Source organism: Hyperolius riggenbachi, chromosome 11, assembly GCF_040937935.1.
Source record: "Hyperolius riggenbachi isolate aHypRig1 chromosome 11, aHypRig1.pri, whole genome shotgun sequence".
NCBI lineage: Eukaryota > Metazoa > Chordata > Amphibia > Anura > Hyperoliidae > Hyperolius > Hyperolius riggenbachi.
In genome coordinates, this window is record NC_090656.1 from 39,999,285 (window position 1) to 40,019,999 (window position 20,715).

Genomic DNA, 20,715 nt, shown 5'->3' on the forward strand with positions numbered 1-20,715 from the left:
CACAAAATTTGGTACACAAAAAAGGAAGTTGCAGGGCATGCTGGGTTGTCCTTTTTTTGCTGCTCTACTTCCCCTCAGACTTAAAGTGAACCTAAAGCCGGGGGAAAAAATGAGATTAACTCACCTGGGGCTTCCCTCAGCCCCCTGCAGCCGATCGGTGCCCTCGCAGCCCCGCTCTGACGCTCCAGGACCCGCCGGCGAGCACTTCCGGTTTGGCCGTCACCGGCCGACAGGCATGGGAACGCGAGTGATTGTTCGCGTTCCCAGCCTGTATATCGCCCCCTATGCTGCTATTGCAGGAGGCCGCAATAGCAGCATAGGGGGCGATATACAGGCTGGGAACGCGAACAATCAGTCACGTTCCCATGCCTGTCGGCCGGTGACGGCCAAACCGGAAGTGCTCGCCGGCGGGTCCTGGAGCGTCAGAGCGGGGCTGCGAGGGCACCGATCAGCTGCAGGGGGCTGAGGGAAGCCCCAGGTGAGTTAATCTCATTTTTTCCCCCGGCTTTAGGTTCACTTTAACTTATGCAGCCTGAATGGCTGAAGCCTCTTTCCCTCCTGTTTCCCCCTCCCACACCTCTGTTCCTCACTAATTGGCCAATATTTCTCATGCTGAGACAATGCACCGTCTATAGTGAAGGGTGGGCAAATCAGGCAGAGGAGAGTAAGGGAGGAAATGACACCAGGATTGGCTTCAAAATAGCCACAGTTAAAATGGGAAATGCTAGTAAGGATTTTGTATTTTTACTGTAGAAAAAAATCACTAAAATCAAAACATGGACAGTGCAATACATGTGTTATGGAAGTAGCAAGTATTAATCTACTTATATATGTGGGGGGGTTTCTGAGATAGTATGGCTGACAGCTCCTCTGTAAAAAAAAGAAATCCACATTTATTAAGAAATAAGCTATCCCTTCAGTTTACCGCTATGCATTACAAGGATCATTGGCAGCAGGGCTGTTTTTAGGGAAGTGCAACCTAGGCAGCTGCCTACAGCACCACCTGCTAAAAAAGCCATGCAATGCACTCTATACTTTATGAAATTATTATACACTGCTCCTAGTTACGTAACAGAAAAGATGGCATGGAACTGTGGTGTAAATATGAGGCAGAGAGGTAACGCAGGCAATTTAGTAAGGTATTACAGTAGAAAAACTGTAAAAAATTTCCCCTCTGCTGTGATACAGATCAGCCATTTTGAAAAACATTTTTTTGTATTAAAGAGAGTCTGAAGCGAGAATAAATCTCGCTTCAGACCTCATAGATAGCAGGGGCATGTGTGCCCCTGCTAAAACGCCGCTATCCCGCGGCTTCCGCATTGGGGCAGGGCTAACCGCCGCAGCCCTGCCCCACGCGCGTCTGTCAGACGCGTATCTCCGCCTTTCCTCCGCCTCTCTGTCTTCCTTCACTGAGAGGGGCGGGGGAGAGGCGGCGATGCGCGTCTGATAGACGCGACTAGAGGCAGGGCTGCAGCCGTTAGCCCTGCCTCCAGGAAGAGATTTTTCACGACCAACTTTGCGACCAAGTCTTGCGGGGGTGGGTTTGGGGGTGAAGGGACCCCCGTTTAGCCGCGGGATAGCGGCGTTTTAGCAGGGGCATGTAACTATGAGCTCTGAAGCGAGATTTATTCTCGCTTCAGAGTCTCTTTAAGGGCCAGAAAAGGTTAATAAGTTTACATTAGTTTTCCCCTGGGAGTTTTATCCGTCACCAAGATGTGCTCACTGACCCCTCTACATGCATACCTATGAAATATTTGCCGGGCGCAAGATACAGCTGATATATGGCTTAACCTGCTCTTGCACGTCCCGGTGGCGTTAATTACTATTCCCCCTCCAGTTAGACGTGGATAGTAGTCAAATATGTAATTTGGCTTCCAGCTGGTGGCCGAATTGATGGTGCTGAAGTTATTCACGGTTCACTGCTATAGCCATAATTCCTATTATGGCCTATGGTGGCGCCAACTGCGCCCAAATCTCCTGCGCTGTTTTAACTGCGCTCGGTCCACACAACTCTCTTTTATCTCTTAAGTGCAGGAGATAAGGCTTAGAGGGAGTTTCTCTGTGCAACCTACAGTGATCGAAAGCTGTGCAGTCTGAATGCTATGGTGTGCTGCTTACAGCTTAAACTGAATGCTACATTATTACGCAGGACGGCTGCTTCAGCTGCTGTGACCTAGGGGGTTGTTGTGATTTTTATGCAGATTACATTAATTTGTGATAAATGTATATGGGCAATAAAGAGTTGGGAGACAGGTTTTAAATTGCATGCATAACCAGCAGGTAATACTACTTTAAAACCTAAATCCACACTTCAATTACCATAACAATGTTGACCTGTTTAGTGTAACAATTGTGTGGCAGGTGCTAATTAAGCTTGTATTAAAGGTTTGTTTATTTTCTCTTTTTTAAATGTTCGGAATGCAGGCACAATTCACAGTATAATACATGAAATCTACTGCATTTTCTCAAATAATTCACTTAAAGGGAACCTTACCTTAACCCCGCCCCCCCAAAGTGAGTTTCACTTACGTGGGGCATCTACCAGCCCCCTGCAGCCATCCTGTGCTCTCGCAGCCACTCACTAATCCTCTCGTGCCCCACTGCCACCTATTTTCATTTTTGCCGCCACGCGTACCTTTCCACGCCTTCCCGCTGGTGCAAGAAGCTATCGCGGATGTTAACAGGTGCAACGCATAAAAAGATAAGTGTTAACGTCTGCAATAGCACATATTTCAGAATCAGAATCGTTTATTTCGCCAAGCATGACTGGGTCATGCCCGGAATTATTTTTGGCACAATACATATAGCCCAGGGAGAGACATAGATGGAAAGAGACATAAATAGATAGCGGCGACAGCAAAGGCATCAAGTACACATTACATTACAACATTCCAATATAACAAAAATATGCCTCAGTCTCCAGTGCGACCTGAGGTGCCTGGCAGTTAGTCTTATGGGCCGGTTGGTCCGGTCAGCTGATCAGCCCGTCGCGTGGCCAGCCCCGCAGTCCGTCAGGGCCTGAATTGATGGTAGTATGTGGAGAGAATTTAGGAGGTTGACCGCTGAGGGGAAGAAAGAATTCCTGTGTCTCGCGGTTTTTGTGGAGATGGCCCGTAGCCTCCGGCCCAGTGGCAGCAGGCTGAAGTAGCGGTGGCCTGGGTGTGAAGGATCGTTGGCGATCCTCAGTGCCCTGGATTTCAGCCTTTTGTTGTGTAGTAGGGCAAGTGAGGGAAGGGGGCACCCAATAATCCTCTCTGCCGACCTGATGACTCTCTGTAGTATGTCCTTGTCGCTGGCGGTGGCACCGGCATACCAGACCAGGATGGAAGAGCAGAGGATCGACTCGATGGTGGCGGAGTAGAAGCTGGTAAGAATTACTTGAGTCATGCCGAACTTCCTCAGCTGACGGAGGAAGTAAAGTCTCTGCTGGGCTTTCCGTTGGGTGGCAGTGATGTTGGGCTTCCAGCTTAGGTCACTGGAGATGGTAGTACCCAGGAGCCGAGCACAGGGCACCCTGGCTACCTCAGTGCCGTCAATATAAATTGGAGGTGGGGTGTGAGCAGACTTCCTCAAGTCCCGACGCCCAAGATTCTATATTTCAAATCATTACTGCTAATCATTTAGGGGAGGGTTTAGGGTTAAGCGACATGGAGGGGCAATGGGGGTGGGTCCGGTTAGGCACTACCAGGGATTTTTAGGTTAGGCACCACTGGGGGTTAGTCTTAGTGTTAGGCACCACCAGGGGGGTCTTAGGGTTAGACACCACCAGGGTGGGGTCTTAGGGTTAGACACTACTAGGGTGGGGTCTTAGGGTTAGGCACCACCAGGGTGGCGTCTTAGGGTTAGGCACCACCAGGGGGGAGGTCTTAGGGTAAGGCACCACCAGGGGGGAGGTCTTAGGGTTAGGAACCACCAAGGGGGGGGGGGTTAAGGTTAGGTACCACCGGGGGGGGGGGGGCCTTGGAATTAGGCATCGGTAGAGGGAGGATTCTGTGTGAGAGTACTGTTAGGTTTAGCCATAATAAAATATTGGTAAATATTGAACTTCGGTAGTAGAATATAGCTCATTTTAGCAATATTCTTCTAGCGGCTAACCTCTGTGCCTTTTTTTCCAGGTATCTTTTCTACATGTATGCAGCCAAACAGCCCCCTGTTTTGGTAGCCATTGAGTCCCCCATTTTGAGAGCAAGAGAGCCCACCCCATACTGGTAGCCAGAGAGCACGGAGTGTGCAGCGGTAATGTTTATGTTAAAGGGCAAGGAACTGAATCGCACCTGAAACAAGGATAGATTCCCCGCTCGATCCCCGCGGGCGGACTATAGTGGGGAATCGAGCGGCTGATAAGGCATGCCCTCAGGGACGAGCGGGAATCGATCCGTGCACAGGCGCGGACGAACTGTGATGCGCTGGCTCGATACCAGTGCATAAACTTACCGTGTATGCCCAGCATTAGACTTTGCAACTGCTGTTCATGAAATGCTGTTGAAAAAAAACAAACAAAGAAAACACAGATAATCCTTCATTACAGAGTTGGACTAGCTCAAAACCTGACGGTTCTGCCAGATTTTAACTGCCTACTTATTTCGCGATAGTGGTCCCTTAATTCAATAGAAAATCTGTGGAGGGATCTGAGGGTTTGAGTTTAAAAACATCAGCCTTGAAACCTTGCTGGCTTGGAGAGGATCTGCAAAGAGGAGTGGGGCAAAATCGCTCCTGAGATGTGTGCAAACCTGGTGGCTAACTACAAAAAACTCCTGATTGCCAACAAGGGTTTTGCCACCAACTACTAAGTCATCTTTTGATGGGTGTCAAATACTTATTTCACTTTTTAAAATGCATCTCAAGCCCTGACTTTGGGGCACTGGGTTTTTGAGGGTTGTTTAGTTGTTATTCTGTCTCTCACAACTACAATAAGCCTACAATTACAATTATAGACTGGTCATTTTTTTAGTCAGAACAGAAACAAGGAAAATCAGCAGGGGATCAAATGTTTCTTTCCCTCACTGTAACTCATAAAAAGCATATGTCTTGGTCTTGCTGCTGGATGTCTTCTTTTGTTAGTGTTTGCTGAACTATCTGTGGTATGAAACGCTTTGCCAGGAATCGGTCACAAGCCTTTCAGCTTTGTTACGTCTTCAGCCAGTTTATGTGCTAACCTGTTCTTCACCCTCGTTATACCACAGTTACATAACCAAACTAGTGCTGTGGCCAAGCACATCTTCAGGTAGCGATGGACCATCAGCGACCACAGATTACATTCTACCGTCTTTGATTTGATGGCAGATCTGGCCACAGGATATGTGTACATGCCTCTGAGGACAGATAAGTAGCGCTGGCTTCCTCTTTTTGTGAAATCACCATGGACCAGGAGCCCTCTCCACGCCAGCAACTCCCCCGGACTCCACGCTAGTGGTTAGAAGAGGTTTGTCCCGAACTTTTCTTGTAAAGGATGTAAACATTACGGGTTGGAGCAGGCCCTGACCACAGATCAGTTATATGTCATAACAGGAAAGATGAGACTGAAGATATTTCCTAACCAGAACTTCCAGAGCATGGCAGATCCAGCAAGCCTCCAGGCCTTCAGACGTAACTGTCACTCCTTATCTGTCTTGCTTGGAAATCCAGAGCAACCAGCTGCTTCGGGTCTCAAAGAGTCCTCAAGGTCTCCCTCCTCATGATCAGTGGTTTAAAGTACACCTGAAGTGAGAGGGATATGTAGGCTGACATATTTAATGTTAAAGTGACACTGAAGCGAAAAAGAAAGATGATATAATGAATTGGTTGTGTAGTACGGATAATTAATAGGATATTGGTAGCAAAGAAAATAGTCTCATATTTTTATTTTCAGTTATTTAGTTTTTATTATTACATTGCATCATTCTCTCATATTTGCATTTTACACACTACATTCTAAATGATTTCACAGAGCAGGCAAACGACCTTTTGAACTTTCCTCTGCAGAAAAAACAAAATACACTGACAGACAAGCTTCAGAAGACAGAGCTCTCTGAGACGTTGAAAGGTGGAGAGTTCAGTGAAGCTCTTTTGCATAGATAAAAACTGGAGTTTCTTAACTCTTCCTATATTGGAAACAATATCAGACTCATATCTCTGCTGCTAATGTTGTATTTCTTAGCTGTACTACACATACAAATCATTATATCATAAGTTTATTTTCACTTCAAATTCCCTTTAAACAATACCAGTTATCTGGTTATCTTGCTAATCCTCTGCCTCTAAAGCCTAATCTACACGGTACAATTTTCTATCAGATCGACGGATCTTTTCGATAATTTCCGACCGGTCCGATCGGATTCCCATCGATTTTGGGTACTTAACGCAAATTTGATCGGAAACAAATTGGAGTTCTATACACAATCACTTGTCGATCTGATGGAAAATTGTACCATGTAGATGGGGCTTAATACTTGTAGCCATAGACCCTGAACAAGCGTGCAGATCAGGGACTCTGACTAGGGATGCTCGCTGCATTCCGCGGAATTCTTAATTCCGCAATTCCGGACGGAATGAAGTCAATTCCGACGATCGGAACGTAATTGCTAAACCTCTAAAACGGAATTCCGCGGAAAATGTTCTATTTCCGTGGAATTTTACGGAATCAAAACTCCTCCTCCTCTCATAATGGTACATGCTAGGCTGGCTTCAGCATGTAGTGTGGTTGGTGGTATAGGAGTTAAGTCAGAAACCTACCACACACTGAGACCTGGGTTCAATTCCCTGTGAAGCCTACTGTGAGAAAACGCGGAAAAGCCGCTGCGGGTGCTCAGAGCAAGGCGGCTGATTCCGCGTCCAACGCGGCGGGTTGCACGCGTAGGCCTACATCTGTCAGTATGGCTGAACGCGGAGAAACCGCCGCATGCTCGGATAGCGGTGCGGTCAGTTCCGTGTCCAGCACAGCGGATACATTGCAACACATGTCTGGTGTGGCTGGGACTAATAGTCCACACAGGTTCAGAAGGACGCGCACGTTGAGAGGCAGAACTTTTATGACAGCCAGAAGGGTGTCAGCTGACCAAGCCGGTCAGCTGACTATTTAATCAGTTCCTATTGGTCCAGCACTTAGGGGAGGCACTGGAGAGCGCTATAGTATATATACTGGGTGCTGGTCATTTCTCTGGTGTCTGCCATTGCGATCACTACGTGGTAGCACTCAGATCTTTTTGTCAGAATCTGTGTTATTGTTATTCTGTTATACTTCAGACTAGTTCCAGGGTGTTGATGATCAGGGACCTCACACCCAAGACTAGGGAACTGTATTACCATTCTGTTATACTTCAGACTAGTTCCAGGGTGTTGACGATCAAGGACCTCACACCCAAGATTAGGGAACTGTATTACCATTCTGTTATACTCCAGACTAGTTCCAGGGTGTTGATGATCACGGAGATCACACCTAAGTTTAGGCATTGTTATGATCTGTTATGACTTTCGGCTTTCCTGACCACTCTCCTGATCTCTGATTTGGTACTTCGCTATAGCTGATACTCTGTTACCGATCCCTGCTTGTCTTACATTCCGCATCTGTCTCCTGTCTCTATACTTGATCTGTCTGTTGCCGACCTGGCCTGTCCGACTTCGAGAACTATCTCCCCTGTTTAGAGATAGTTCACAGACCTGTCAGTGACACTTCACCATTGGTGTCACTCACACTCTGGTCCTTCCCACTCTCAGCCTGGCTCCACCCCTTGGGGAGCCTCAGGCCCTTGGAAGGAACCTGTTCTTTGAGCAGTATTTCTTACTGCCTTGCACCCTCTATACGGGTGCTCACCTCAAAGTATTACTGTTGCACCAAACACTCATATTACTCAGGTGTCCAGAGGTTACAGATATATCTGATTGTCGGTGATACTGCAGATCATCAATAATCGGGTATATATCTGTATTTTCGGTGATACTGCAGATCACCGATAATCGGATCCTCTCTGTGTTACACCGATTTTTACACCTGGGTTCAATTCCCAGCCACAGTATGTAAGCTGGCTTTTGAAATTCTACAAATCCTTAAGCATGCTACTTTTTCTCTTGGATTGATCATAATGGTACATGCTAGGCTGGCTTCAGCATGTAGTGTGGTTGGTGGCATAGGGGTTAAGTCAGATACCTACCACACACTGAGACCTAGGTTCAATTCCTAGCCCAGCCTGGGTTCAATTCCCGGCCATGGTAAGTAAGCTGGCTTTTGAAACACTACCATTCCCAGGAAAATGAGAGATAGGAGGAGGAGAAGAGAGTTTTTTGAATTCCACGGAATTTCGTACAAATTCGGCGGAAATTTCATAGCGACGGAATTCAACACTGACTGAATCCGTGATATCCGGTGGAACAGAATTTGCTGGTTCCGATCATCCCTAGCTCTGACTGAAGTGTGACTGGATTAGCTGTATGCTTGTTTCAGGTGTGTGACTCAGACACTACTGCAGCCAAAGAGATCAGCAGGACTGCCAGGCAACAGGTATTGATTAACAGGAAATAAATATGACAGCCTCCATACTCTCCTCCCTTCATGTTCCCTTTAAAGGGTTTCATCATCCAAAACAATTAAATAAGGGACATATTTGTTTTTCCCCAAAATTACATCCTCCTTCACCCAAAACAACATTATGGTGTAACCCTCCCAATAAAAAATACCCTATTTATACTCACAAGACCCCCAAAGTTTCAGCGATAACGTGACATTGGGGCCTCTGTCCCCCCCCTTAAGGGGGCAGCCATATTTTTGCTGTGGCCCAGCTGCCCATGGTGACTTTTGGGAGGGGTTGTGGCATTAGTACCTCTCACCGTACAGTACCTCTGTATGGTAATTAAGGCAGCGGGAAATTTGGGTACAGGGCAAAGCCAAAAAATGTCTCACCCTGCTCCTGATAAGTTCCGGCAGCATTAATTACTATTTCCCCTCCGGGCCACCATGGACTCAGGGGAAAGCTGTAAATCAGCTGCCAGCTATAGCTGGTGGCTGAATTACGATGTCTTTAAAGTAATTTGGGTGCTGTCAAATTTCAATTAAATTTTATATATATATATATATATATATATATATATATATATATATATGTATATATATTATATATATATATATATATATATATATATATATATATATATATATATATATATATATATATATATATATATATATATATATATATATATATATACACACACACACACACACACACACACACACACACACACACACACACACACACACACACAGTGGCTTGCAAAAGTATTTGGCCCCCTTGAAGTTTTCCACATTTTGTCAAATTACTGCCACAAACATGAATCAATTTTTTTGGAATTCCACGTGAAAGACCAATACAAAGTTGTGTACACGTGAGAAGTGGAACGGAAATCATACACGATTCCAACCATTTTTTACAAATCAATAACTGCAAAGTGGGGTGTGCGTAATTATTCAGCCCCCTGAGTCAATACTTTGTAGAACAACCTTTTGCTGCAATTACAGCTGCCAGTCTTTTAGGGTATGTCTCTACCAGCTTTGCACATCTAGAGACTGAAATCCTTGCCCATTCTTCTTTTGCAAAACAGCTCCAGCTCAGTCAGATTAGATGGACAGCGTTTGTGAACAGCAGTTTTCAGATCTTGCCACAGATTCTCGATTGGATTTTGATATGGACTTTGACTGGGCCATTCTAACACATGGATATGTTTTGTTTTAAACCATTCCATTGTTGCCCTGGCTTTATGTTTTGGGTCATTGTCCTGCTGGAAGGTGAACCTCCGCCCCAGTCTCAAGTCTTTTGCAAACTCCAAGAGGTTTTCTTCCAAGTTTGCCCTGTATTTGGCTCCATTCATCTTCCCATCAACTCTGACCAGCTTCCCTGTCCCTGCTGAAGAGAAGCACCCCTTGAGCATGATGCTGCCACCACCATATTTGACAGTGGGGATGGTGTGTTCAGAGTGATGTGCAGTGTTAGTTTTCCACCACGCATAGCATTTTGCATTTTGGCCAAAAAGTTCCATTTTGGTCTCATCGGACCAGAGAGCCTTCTTCCACAGGTTTGCTGTGTCCCCCACATGGCATGTGGCAAACTGCAAACGGGACTTCGTATGCTTTTCTGTTAACAATGGCTTTCTTCTTGCCACTCTTCCATAAAGGAAAACTTTGTGCAGTGTACAACTAATAGTTGTCCTATGGACAGATTCCCCCACCTGAGCTGTAGATCTCTGCAGCTCGTCCAGAGTCACCATGGGCCTCTTGACTGCATTTCTGATCAGCGCTCTCCTTGTTCGGCCTGTGAGTTTAGGTGGACGGCCTTGTCTTGGTAGGTTTACAGTTGTGCCATACTGCTTCCATTTCTGAATGATCGCTTGAACAGAGCTCTGTGGGATGTTCAAGGCTTTGGAAATCTTTTTGTAGCCTAAGCCTGCTTTAAATTTCTCAATAACCTTATCCCTGACCTGTCTGGTGTGTTCTTTGGACTTCACGGTGTTGTTGCTCCCAAGATTCTCTTAGACAACCTCTGAGGCCATCACAGAGCAGCTGTATTTGTACTGACATTAGATTACACACAGGTGCACTCTATTTAGTCATTAGCACTCATCAGGCAATGTCTATGGGCAACTGACTGGACTCAGACTAAAAGGGGTTGAATAATTACGCACACCCCACTTTGCAATTATTTATTTGTAAAAATTGTTTGTAATCATGTATGATTTTCATTCCACTTCTCACGTGTACAGCACTTTGTATTGGACTTTCACGTGGAATTCCAGTAAAATTGATTCATGTTTGTGGCAGTAATGTGACAAAATGTGGAAAACTTCAAGGGGGCCGAATACTTTTGCAAGCCACTATATATATATATATATATATATATATATATATATATATATATATATATATATATATATATATATATATATATATATATATATATATATATATATATATACATACAGCTATCCTTTCATGCAACAATAAGTGAGGCTGATGTGAGAATCAGTGAGTGGAGAAGTTGGTGTGGCTGTCCCGTGTTTCTCCCCTGAGCACGTTCCTGGCGTATTGTTCTGCCAAGGCGGGCCAGGCCATGGTTCTTGTGCTCTATCTGCCCCAGGATCAGCTCCTGGAGAAGTGAGGCTGATGTGAGAATCAGTGAGTGGAGTAGTTGGGGTGTCTCGTGTTTCAGCACTGAGCACGTTCCTGGCGTACTGTTCTGCCAAGGCGGGCCAGGCCATGGTTCTTGTGTTCTATCTGCCCCAGGATCAGCTCCTGGAGAAGAAGTGAGGCTGATGTGAGAATCGGTGAGTGGAATAGTTGGTGTGGCTGTCCCGTGTTTCTCCCGAGCACGTTCCTGGCGTATTGTTCTGCCAAGGCGGGCCAGGCCATGGTTCTTGTGCTCTATCTGCCCCAGGATCAGCTCCTGGAGAAGTGAGGCTGATGTGAGAATCAGTGAGTGGAGTAGTTGGGGTGTCTCGTGTTTCAGCACTGAGCACGTTCCTGGCGTACTGTTCTGCCAAGGCGGGCCAGGCCAGGGTTCTTGTGTTCTATCTGCCCCAGGATCAGCTCCTGGAGAAGTGAGGCTGATGTGAGAATCAGTGAGTGGAGTAGTTGGGGTGTCTCGTGTTTCAGCACTGAGCACGTTCCTGGCGTACTGTTCTGCCAAGGCGGGCCAGGCCATGGTTCTTGTGTTCTATCTGCCCCAGGATCAGCTCCTGGAGAAGAAGTGAGGCTGATGTGAGAATCGGTGAGTGGAATAGTTGGTGTGGCTGTCCCGTGTTTCTCCCGAGCACGTTCCTGGCGTATTGTTCGGCCAAGGCGGGCCAGGCCATGGTTCTTGTGCTCTATCTGCCCCAGGATCAGCTCCTGAACTCTACAAATCATTCCACAATAATTACCAGCCTTTACTGGCAGCTGAAAGAGGAGGCAGCAGTGTGATGAATGTTCCACCCAGCCATTGTCATTGAAATAAATCAAAACAATTAAGAGAAGGGCTTGGAGAAGCCAGTATGTATATATAATTCATTAAGGCTCCCCCACCTTTGGCTGCTCTCCATCTACTCTCTCTAATTACTAAGGCTGCTGGGAGGAGGATCCGGCCATCCAAACGCAAGTCAGCAAACTTAACTCTTTCTTTTCCATGCCTGATGGCATCCTTTAGACTGTTATCACACAGGTGACATACATACGGTTTATACACTATTCCAAGGCATGGGGTAAAATGCATTGACAGGTCAACTCTTACCCTACTGACTGGTCTTCTACAGGTGCCAAAAGATGGGAATAAACAAAATACAAGACTGAATAGAGGCTGCCATATTTATTTCCTGTTAAAAACTACCAGTTCTTTGGCAGCAGTAGTGTCTGAATCACACACCTGAAACAAGCATTCAGCTAATGCAGCCAGCCAGAGCACCTGATCTGCATGCTTGTTCAGGGGTTATGGATAAAACTATTAGGGGCAGAGGATTATTTTTATTATTTAGTATTTATATAGCACTGACATCTTCCGCAGTGCTGTACGTTGTCTTGTTACTTCACTGTCCCTCAGTGGAGCTCACAATCTAATCCCTACCATAGCTTATATCATGTGGTGCATTTATCATAGTCTAGGGCCAATTTTACAGGAAAGCCAGATAATTTATCTGTATGTTTTTGGGATGTGGGAGGAAACCAGAATGCTCAGAGAAAACCCACACAGACATGGGGAGACCATACAAACTCCATGCAAACAGTGCCCTGGCTTGGATTCAAACTTGGGACCCGGCACTGCAAGGTGAGAATGCTAACCATTATGCCACCATGCTGCCAAGAGTATAAGCAGGACTGCCAGGCAATCTGCATTAAAAAGAAATACAAATGGCAGCCTCCATATTCACTGTACTGAATGAAATGCATACATTGATCATATAGTGCAATGGTTTGCATGCATATGCAATCAATTCGTTTTAGAGTTCGGAAGTCAATCAGTCACACACCCTCTGCCTGCTCCTCCTCCACCTCACTGCAAACTCCTCCTCCACCTCACTGCAGTGGAAAAAATACATAAAAACTTTAGAAAAAAAACAGAAAACAACCGTCTAGCTGTGAACTGCTTCTAATCAGCTTTGTAGGTCACCACTAATAGCTTGTTGCTATAGCAGCAGTAAGTTCCTTAGATCTTGTATTAAAGAGACACTGAAGCGAAAAAAAAAAAATAATGATAAAATGAATTTTATGGGTAGCACTGATAATTACTAGAACATTAGTAGCAAAGAAAATATTCTTATATTTTTATTTTCAGTTATATAGTTTTTTTTATAACACTGCATCATTCTCTAATATTTGCAGTTTACACACTACTCAGCATTCTAAATGATTTTACAGAGGAGGCTAGTGAACTTTTGAATTGTTTTCTGCAGAAAAAAAACACAATACAGTACCAGACACTTGAGATAACAAGCTTCAGAAGACAGAGCTCTCTGCAATTTTGAAAGTCGTGGAGTTCAGTGCCTCTTTTGCATAAATAACAACTGGAGTTTCTTAACTCTTCCTGTACTGGAAACAATATTAGACTTATGTCTCTGCTCCTAATGTTTTATTTCTTAGCTGTACTTCACAAAAATTATAATCAATTTTTTTTCCGCTTCAGTGTCTCTTCAAGTCTGTAGTTGTGTAAATTGTGCAGTTAATAAATGTAATGTGCATATACAAAGCTGTAGGCCGATTAGACTATTACTATCAAAGGTGCACAATGTGATGCAGGCAAGTGGCTCTACGCAAACACATATCCATGCTGCTGCCTGCAGGCTGATTCCACATGTGGCTGTCTGCCACTTTTCTTTGCTGCATAACTGCTCTGACAGGCCCGGTGCACACCAAAAACCGCTAGCAGATCCGCAAAATGCTAGCAGATTTTGAAACATGTGAAGAGAAGGTAAGTCTGGAGGTAAGTCCACCACTGCCTCCTCAGCAATTTTTAAAAACTTTTTAAGTATTGTTTTTATTCTTTTGGCGCCTCTGTTCTTGTCATATGTCAGATTTTGAAACGCTTTTTCTTATTTTTCTGTAGCGTTTCACCTAGCATTTTGCGGTTTTGGGAAGCGTTTTTGGTGTAGTAGATTTCATGTATTGTTACAGTAAAGCTGTTACTGAACAGCTACTGTAACAAAAACCGCCTGGCAAACCGCTGTTTTTCAGAGCGGTTTGCGTTTTTCCTATACTTAACATTGAGGCACAAACGCATTCGCAATCCAAAATCTGCAGCAGCCCGGGAGTATACGTTTCTGCAAAACGCCTCCCGCTCTGGTGTGCACCAGCCCATTGAAATACATTACCCTAGCGGATCCGCACCCGCAAGCGGATCGCAAACCGCAGCAGAACCGCTCTGGTGTGCACTAGGCCTTAGTGGGTTCCTTTTGCTACCACACAAAGTTACTAGGATATGTCTGCGATTGGGTCTGATCCTTCGTCTGGAACTTCTGCTTGGCAGGTCTTTTGGGGTTTGTTCACACTAAGAGCAATTTTGCTCTTTTTTTAAGCACTGGCGATTTTAGTGTTCTCACATGAGCGATGCGCTTTCTATCCAATCGCAAACGCGGCTCCTGCACCATTTTCAGCGCGTTTGTGATTCAATAGAAAGTATAGGACAATCGCAAAAAGCTTGAAAAAGCGCTTTGAAAAACGATTTCCCGAGCGCTTTTATGAATAAATACATTGGTCCATATGCAATTCAGTTTTTCTCTGGAGTTTTCTCCTAGGAGATAATTTTTCATCTTTGATTTAAAATAAAAAAATTTTAGCACTGTGCAATGGAAAAAGTACAAAAATAGGTGAAAAAGTGCTGCCAATATTATTTTCAGTATTTTCTTGCTTGCCGGGGGTTTATAAGACATTTAATTTAAAAGTTGGGAAACCATCACCTAGGAGAAAACTCAGGTGAAAAACTGTATTGCATATGGGCCATTGTATTTATTCCTTTCCGGGTCAGAGTTCACTTCCTGACTGACGTCAGGAAATGTAAAGAATCATCGCTACATAAAAGCGCTTAGGGAAGTGCTTTTCTAAGTGCCAAGCGCAGGGAAAATCGGTTTTAAAAGTGCTAACCAAATCGCTCAGCGCTTACGATTGCGCTAGCGGTTTGTAATGTGAACAAGGCCATAGTGCATCTTGTTGCAATGACCCACTGGGAGAACATATCAGTCATATCAGTGACAGACACTTCACACTATGAATGCCATTTGCACATTGCTCAAGGCCGGATTTATACTTTTTCTGCCCCTAGACCAAGTATATTGGGGGCTCCCTTTCCTTGTGCTGCAGCCCCTCCCCTTCCATGTGCCGCGCCCACTTCCATGTATAACATCCATTTACTGTAGCTCCTTTCTTTCACGTACAGCGCCCTTGGGCATCATCTCCCCTTTGTCATGTGTCGCTCCCTATTTTCAGCCCTCATTTATGTGTAGCAACCCCTATTTCCCATCCAGGTGGCCCCTTGGGCTGCAGCCGCCCAAAGCCCGGGCCTTTGTGGCATTTGCAGAAATCTGGCCTTGCACGTGCGCATATCTCCCAGCTATCAGAGATAAGAAAGAAGTACACTTAAGCCACACCCCTGCCACACTCCAAACCACACCCCTAGCCACGTATACCATTAAGATTTCATAAGAAAAATGTGATTATTTATAATTCAAACCACACTGGCCTTTCTATCCGGGTTCATTTTCCTTCGTATTAACATTTGGAAATAAGCAATACTGTATATCAATTTCAACGATGGGAATAAAGTTTAGAGTCAAGAAAAAAACACATTTTACAGTAAAAAAAAAAAACCCTTTCCCTGCGGACATAAGGAGTTGCTGGGGAGAGGGGCTATGAAACGATAAAGCCCCTAATTGGCCCCGCCCCTGAGGATGGCATCATCGTTTTGGGGGGTTCCTAGGTACTAAATGCAGATCGCAGTGATAGACTAGGGTTGTGGATAAGCAAGCAAAAAAGATCTTATTGATCTGAGAGGATGATGACGGTTTATCAGATATAGTATCAGAAGCCCAAGGGAAGGCCTGTCCAGGTAGGTATAGAGAGAGCCCAGAATTTTTTCATTACTTGCCCTTTAAAGTGAACCCAGGTGAGAGTGATATGGAGGCTACCATATTATTTCCTCTTGAGCAATACCAGTTGCCTGGCTGTCCTGCTGATCCTGTGTCTCTAATACTTTTAGCCATAGCCCCTGAACTAGCATGCAGCAGTTCAGGCGTTTCTGAAATTAGGGCTGGTGCACACCGAGCGGCTTTTTCAGTGTTTCTGCAGCCGCTTGAGGCTGCGGATCCGCTTGGTCAATGTATCTCAATGGGGTGGTGCACACCAGAGCGGGAGGCGTTTTGCAGAAACGAATCCTCCCGGGGTGAGGCATTTTTTGGATTTCGGATGCGTTTCTGCCTCAATGTTAAGTATAGGAAAAAACGCAAACCGCTCTGAAAAACGCCTGTTCAGAGCGGTTTTGCCGGCGTTTTTGTTACAGAAGCTGTAACAATATCTGAAATCTACTACACCAAAACCGCTACACAAAACCGCAAAACGCTAGCTGAAACGCTACAGACAAAGAAGAAAAAGCGTTTTAAAATCTGCTAGCAGTTTGCGGATCTGCTAGCGGTTTTTGGTGTGCACCAGGCCTTATTGTCAGATCTGCCGAAATTAGTGGCATGCTTGTTTCTGGTGTTACTCAGATACTACTGCAGCTAAATAAATCAGCAGGGCTGCCAGGCAACTGGTATTGTTTAAAAAAGAATACAAATGGCAGCCTCAAATCCCTCACCTCTGGCCCTTTAAAAAAAACCAAAATGGGTGAAGCCTGATCCAATGAAGGTTGCATTGGGCTGACACAAGCAAGGGCTTGTTCCAATGAGCATGCATCAGCCCCCCCACCGATCGAGACAAAAGCCTCATTTGCTGAACTGAAATTATTGGGCTAATTATAGCTCCTGGCCTCCAACGCTGGGCAAATTGCATTAATGACATGTTACAGCAGAGAAGGGAGGTTTATTTCGTGACTTTATTGAGATCATTTAAAAGCCATCCATTACTTAAAGAATGACAAGCTGCTTTTCTCTCTGAGGTCAAACTCAGAACTTGAAACATCACCCTATACTGAACTACAATGCAAATATCAAAGGATGCCTGCGCCCCAAATCACACACAATCTGCCCCCCCCCCCATCAAAGGATGCCTGCGCCCCAAATCACACACAATCTGCCCCCCCCCCCCATCAAAGGATGCCTGCGCCCCAAATCACACACAATCTGCCCCCCCCCCCCATCAAAGGATGCCTGCGCCCCAAATCACACACAATCTGCCCCCCCCCCCCCCATCAAAGGATGCCTGCGCCCCAAATCACACTCCCAATGTACTGGTACTTTTTGCTAAGAATAATTTTATTCTTAGGCCTTGTTCAGACTATGTGCGTTCCTAGCCGTTTTGAGGGAACAACGTACGGGTACAATATACGCATAGAAACGCCTATCAATGCTTTCCAATGGCCTCGTTCACATGTATGCGTATGAGGCGCATACGTTTCTCATGTGCATTGCTGCACACCGTTCTGTGCGTCACGCACTGAAACTAACGCAATGAAAGTCTATGGACGCGTATCAAAACGCGTACTATTGCGTTTTAGCATACGTTTCCCTCTGCGGTTCCCATCATTTTTTTTTCACCTGGGTCACGTGTGTGTGCAAAACGCAATAGAAAACGCATTCGAGCGCAAGAAAAACGCAATCGTTTTTCAACTTGCGTTTCTTTGAATTTATATGCGTTCTAAAAACGCTGACAGTCTGAACAGGGCCTAAATGTGTTTTAACAGAAAACATAAGAAATAAAATGGAAAAAAAAAATCAGTATTTCTCAGTTTTTGCCCATTATAGTTTTAAAATAATAAATGCTACGATAAATAAAACCCACACATTTTATTTGCCCACTTGTCCCGGTTATTGCAATGTATGGCACCTATATTCTATTTGGAAATAAAGGTGCATTTTTTCAGTTTTGCATCCATCACTAATTACAAGCCCATAATTTATAAAGTAACAGTAATATACCCTCTTGACATACATATTAAAAAAAAAGTTCAGTCCCTAAGGTCTCTCTATGTATTTTTTTAATTGTATATTATTATTATTATTATTTTTACAAGAAAAAAATGTTGGGGGGAACTATTGGGGAATGTGGGAAAATAAGGGGTTAATTTTAACTTAAAAAAAAAGTGTTAGTAATTAAAAAAAGGTTTTAGATGTAGTTTTACTATTTGGCCACAAGATCTCCTCGTGCATAACTTCCCCATGCGTAGTATTACTACGCAAACAGGAAGTAATCCGTGGACATGTAGGTATCGGCTTTTGTGAATGACGGCATCGTCTCATGGATGGCGTCAGTCATTCACACGGGGACTTAGAACAATGAATGGGATCTGTGTTCCCATTCATTGATCTCCCAGCTAACAATCGATGGTGTTAACGAGTGCGGGAGCGTGTGGGGGGGGGGGGGGGGGGTTGCGAGCGGGAGTGCGCGGAGGGGAGGGACGTTCTAGCTACGTCCCTGCAAGGACATATGGGATTTTGCAGGGCGTAGTTGCTCATCTCGGGAAAGGGGAAGTGGTTAAACTATGAAACAGAGCAGAGCTAATGACCCTTTGAACTTCCCTGCAAGGAAAATCTTATCTGAAGCTGCCTGTCGCTGTTTCTTTGATATATAAGTGCTTCAGAAAACCGCACTGTAGCCGACTTAACCGCACCTTGGTAGATAACTGCATAGATAACAACTGAAGTCTCTTAACTCTTCCGGCACCAGAAACAATAGGAGACTTATCTGAATGACTGATGTTCTATTTCTTACCTGCAATACACATACAATTCATTATATGGTAAGTTTATTTTCATTTCAGATTCCCTTAATTTATTGAAAAGGAAGAAGCACGAGCGTGCCTGGCACACTGCAGGTGTAATGTCTGATTGCGCTGCCCGGAAGCTCCCTTTCACACTGAGTAGCACGCATTCTCAGTGTGAAGTTAATGATGCTGCTGGGGGTAAAATACTAAATATCTCCGCTCCCACACCTCTTACACTCCCCAAATTTTCAGGGTAGGGAGGGGACCCCACGAACGACCTCTATGCCAAATTGCAGCCCCCGAGACCCACTGGTTCAGGAGATAGATTAGAGAAATCAATCTCGGGAACCAGCGGGTCTCGGGGGCTGCAATTTGGCATAGAGGTCGTTCGTGGGGTCCCCTCCCTACCCTGAAAATTTGGGGAGTGTAAGAGGTGTGGGAGCGGAGATATTTAGTATTTTACCTCCAGCAGCAACATTCTATAGGAAATGTGGCCGCACAGTCTCCTACTGCGCATGCGGGGCAGCGCAAATCCACAGGCAGCGTAATCAGACACAACACAGGCATGGCTGTAGCCGCATAGATGCAGTACGGCCGTGCTCCCTTATGAAGAGGCACTCGCCATCACATTACTGACAAGCCCAGGTAAGAAATGTTCCAGGGGTCAGCTCGTGGCAATGGAGAGGACCAGAAGGATGTGGAATATTCTGCAGGAATCAGTGGCTTCCCTATTACCGGTATGTTTTATTTTATTTCACCTCAGGTACACTAGTCTAAAGGATACCCAAGGTGACATGTGACATGATGAAATAGACATGTGTATGTACAGTGCCAAGCACACAAATAACTAGGCTGTGTTCCTTTTTTTCTTTCTCTGCCTGAAATAGTTAAATATTAGGTATGTAAGTGGCTGACTCAGTCCTGACTCAGACAGGAAGTGACTACAGTGTGACCCTCACTGATGAGAAATTCCAACTAGAAAACACTTCTGAGAGCAGGAAAAATATAAAAAAGGGTCAAGAGTTCATAGATTTTAGCTCTGGCATATTTCAATGACTGTGTCATTGAGCAAAATAAATAAATAAATAAAACAGTTAAAACTTAAAAAGTAGATTTAAACATAAAATAAAACTGTGGTATCTCTTAAAAGGTCATTTTTAAGAGTAGGAAGATAGATACAATTTTTTATTTCATTATGGAGGGATATGGAGGCTGCCATATGTATCTCCTGATAAACAATACCAGTTGCCTGGCAGTCCTGCTGATCCCTTTGGCTGCAGAAGTTTCTAAATCACAAACCTGAAACAAGCATGCAGCTAATCCAGTCACACTTCAGTCAGAGCACCTGATCTACATGCTTGTTCAGGGGCAATGGCTAAACATATTAGAGGCAGAGGATCAGCAGGACTGCCAGGTAATCTGTATTGTTTGAAAGGGAATAAATATACCATAGCAGCCTCCATATTCTCTCAGCTCAGCTGTCAGTCATGATACCCATACATTAGTCAATGCCCACCAGATTCCACCATCAGATACATCCCTCTCTGATTAAGGGCTTGTTTCCACTGTTGCGACGCGATTTCGGCCGCATTCCGACGCTTGTAAAAACGCATGCGGATGCGTTTCCACATGCGTTTTTACCCGCGATTTCGCCTGCGATTTCGCATGGCAGGGTGCCATGCGAAATTAACCATGACACTGCCAGGGCTAAATAAAATTGAAAAAGGTGCGAAATCGCACGCGAAATCGCGGGTAAAAACGCATGTAACAAACGCATGCGTTTTTACTATTAAATACATTAGCGGCGATTCGCACGGATTCCCGACGCAGGCGAAATCGTTGGCTCTTTTGTGCGTTTTTTTCACGCTGAAAAAAAACG

General features: G+C 44.9%; 1 protein-coding gene and 1 long non-coding RNA gene across 2 annotated transcripts in view; one reads left to right on the forward strand and one right to left on the reverse strand.

Moving 5' to 3' along the window:
* Window positions 1–4,487: 4,487 nt before the first annotated feature.
* Window positions 4,488–20,715, reverse strand: part of LOC137538416 (uncharacterized) — a 115,890-nt gene continuing 99,662 nt past the window's right edge. Inside the window, exon 3 of the long non-coding RNA XR_011024780.1 lies at window positions 4,488–5,697. This is a non-coding gene — a long non-coding RNA (uncharacterized lncRNA). The remainder of the gene's footprint in view (window positions 5,698–20,715) is intronic.
* Window positions 19,304–20,715, forward strand: part of SLC7A10 (solute carrier family 7 member 10) — a 336,986-nt gene continuing 335,574 nt past the window's right edge. Inside the window, exon 1 of the mRNA XM_068260586.1 lies at window positions 19,304–19,573. Within this exon, the coding sequence (XP_068116687.1) occupies window positions 19,489–19,573 (85 nt within the window). The 5' untranslated portion in view covers window positions 19,304–19,488. The remainder of the gene's footprint in view (window positions 19,574–20,715) is intronic.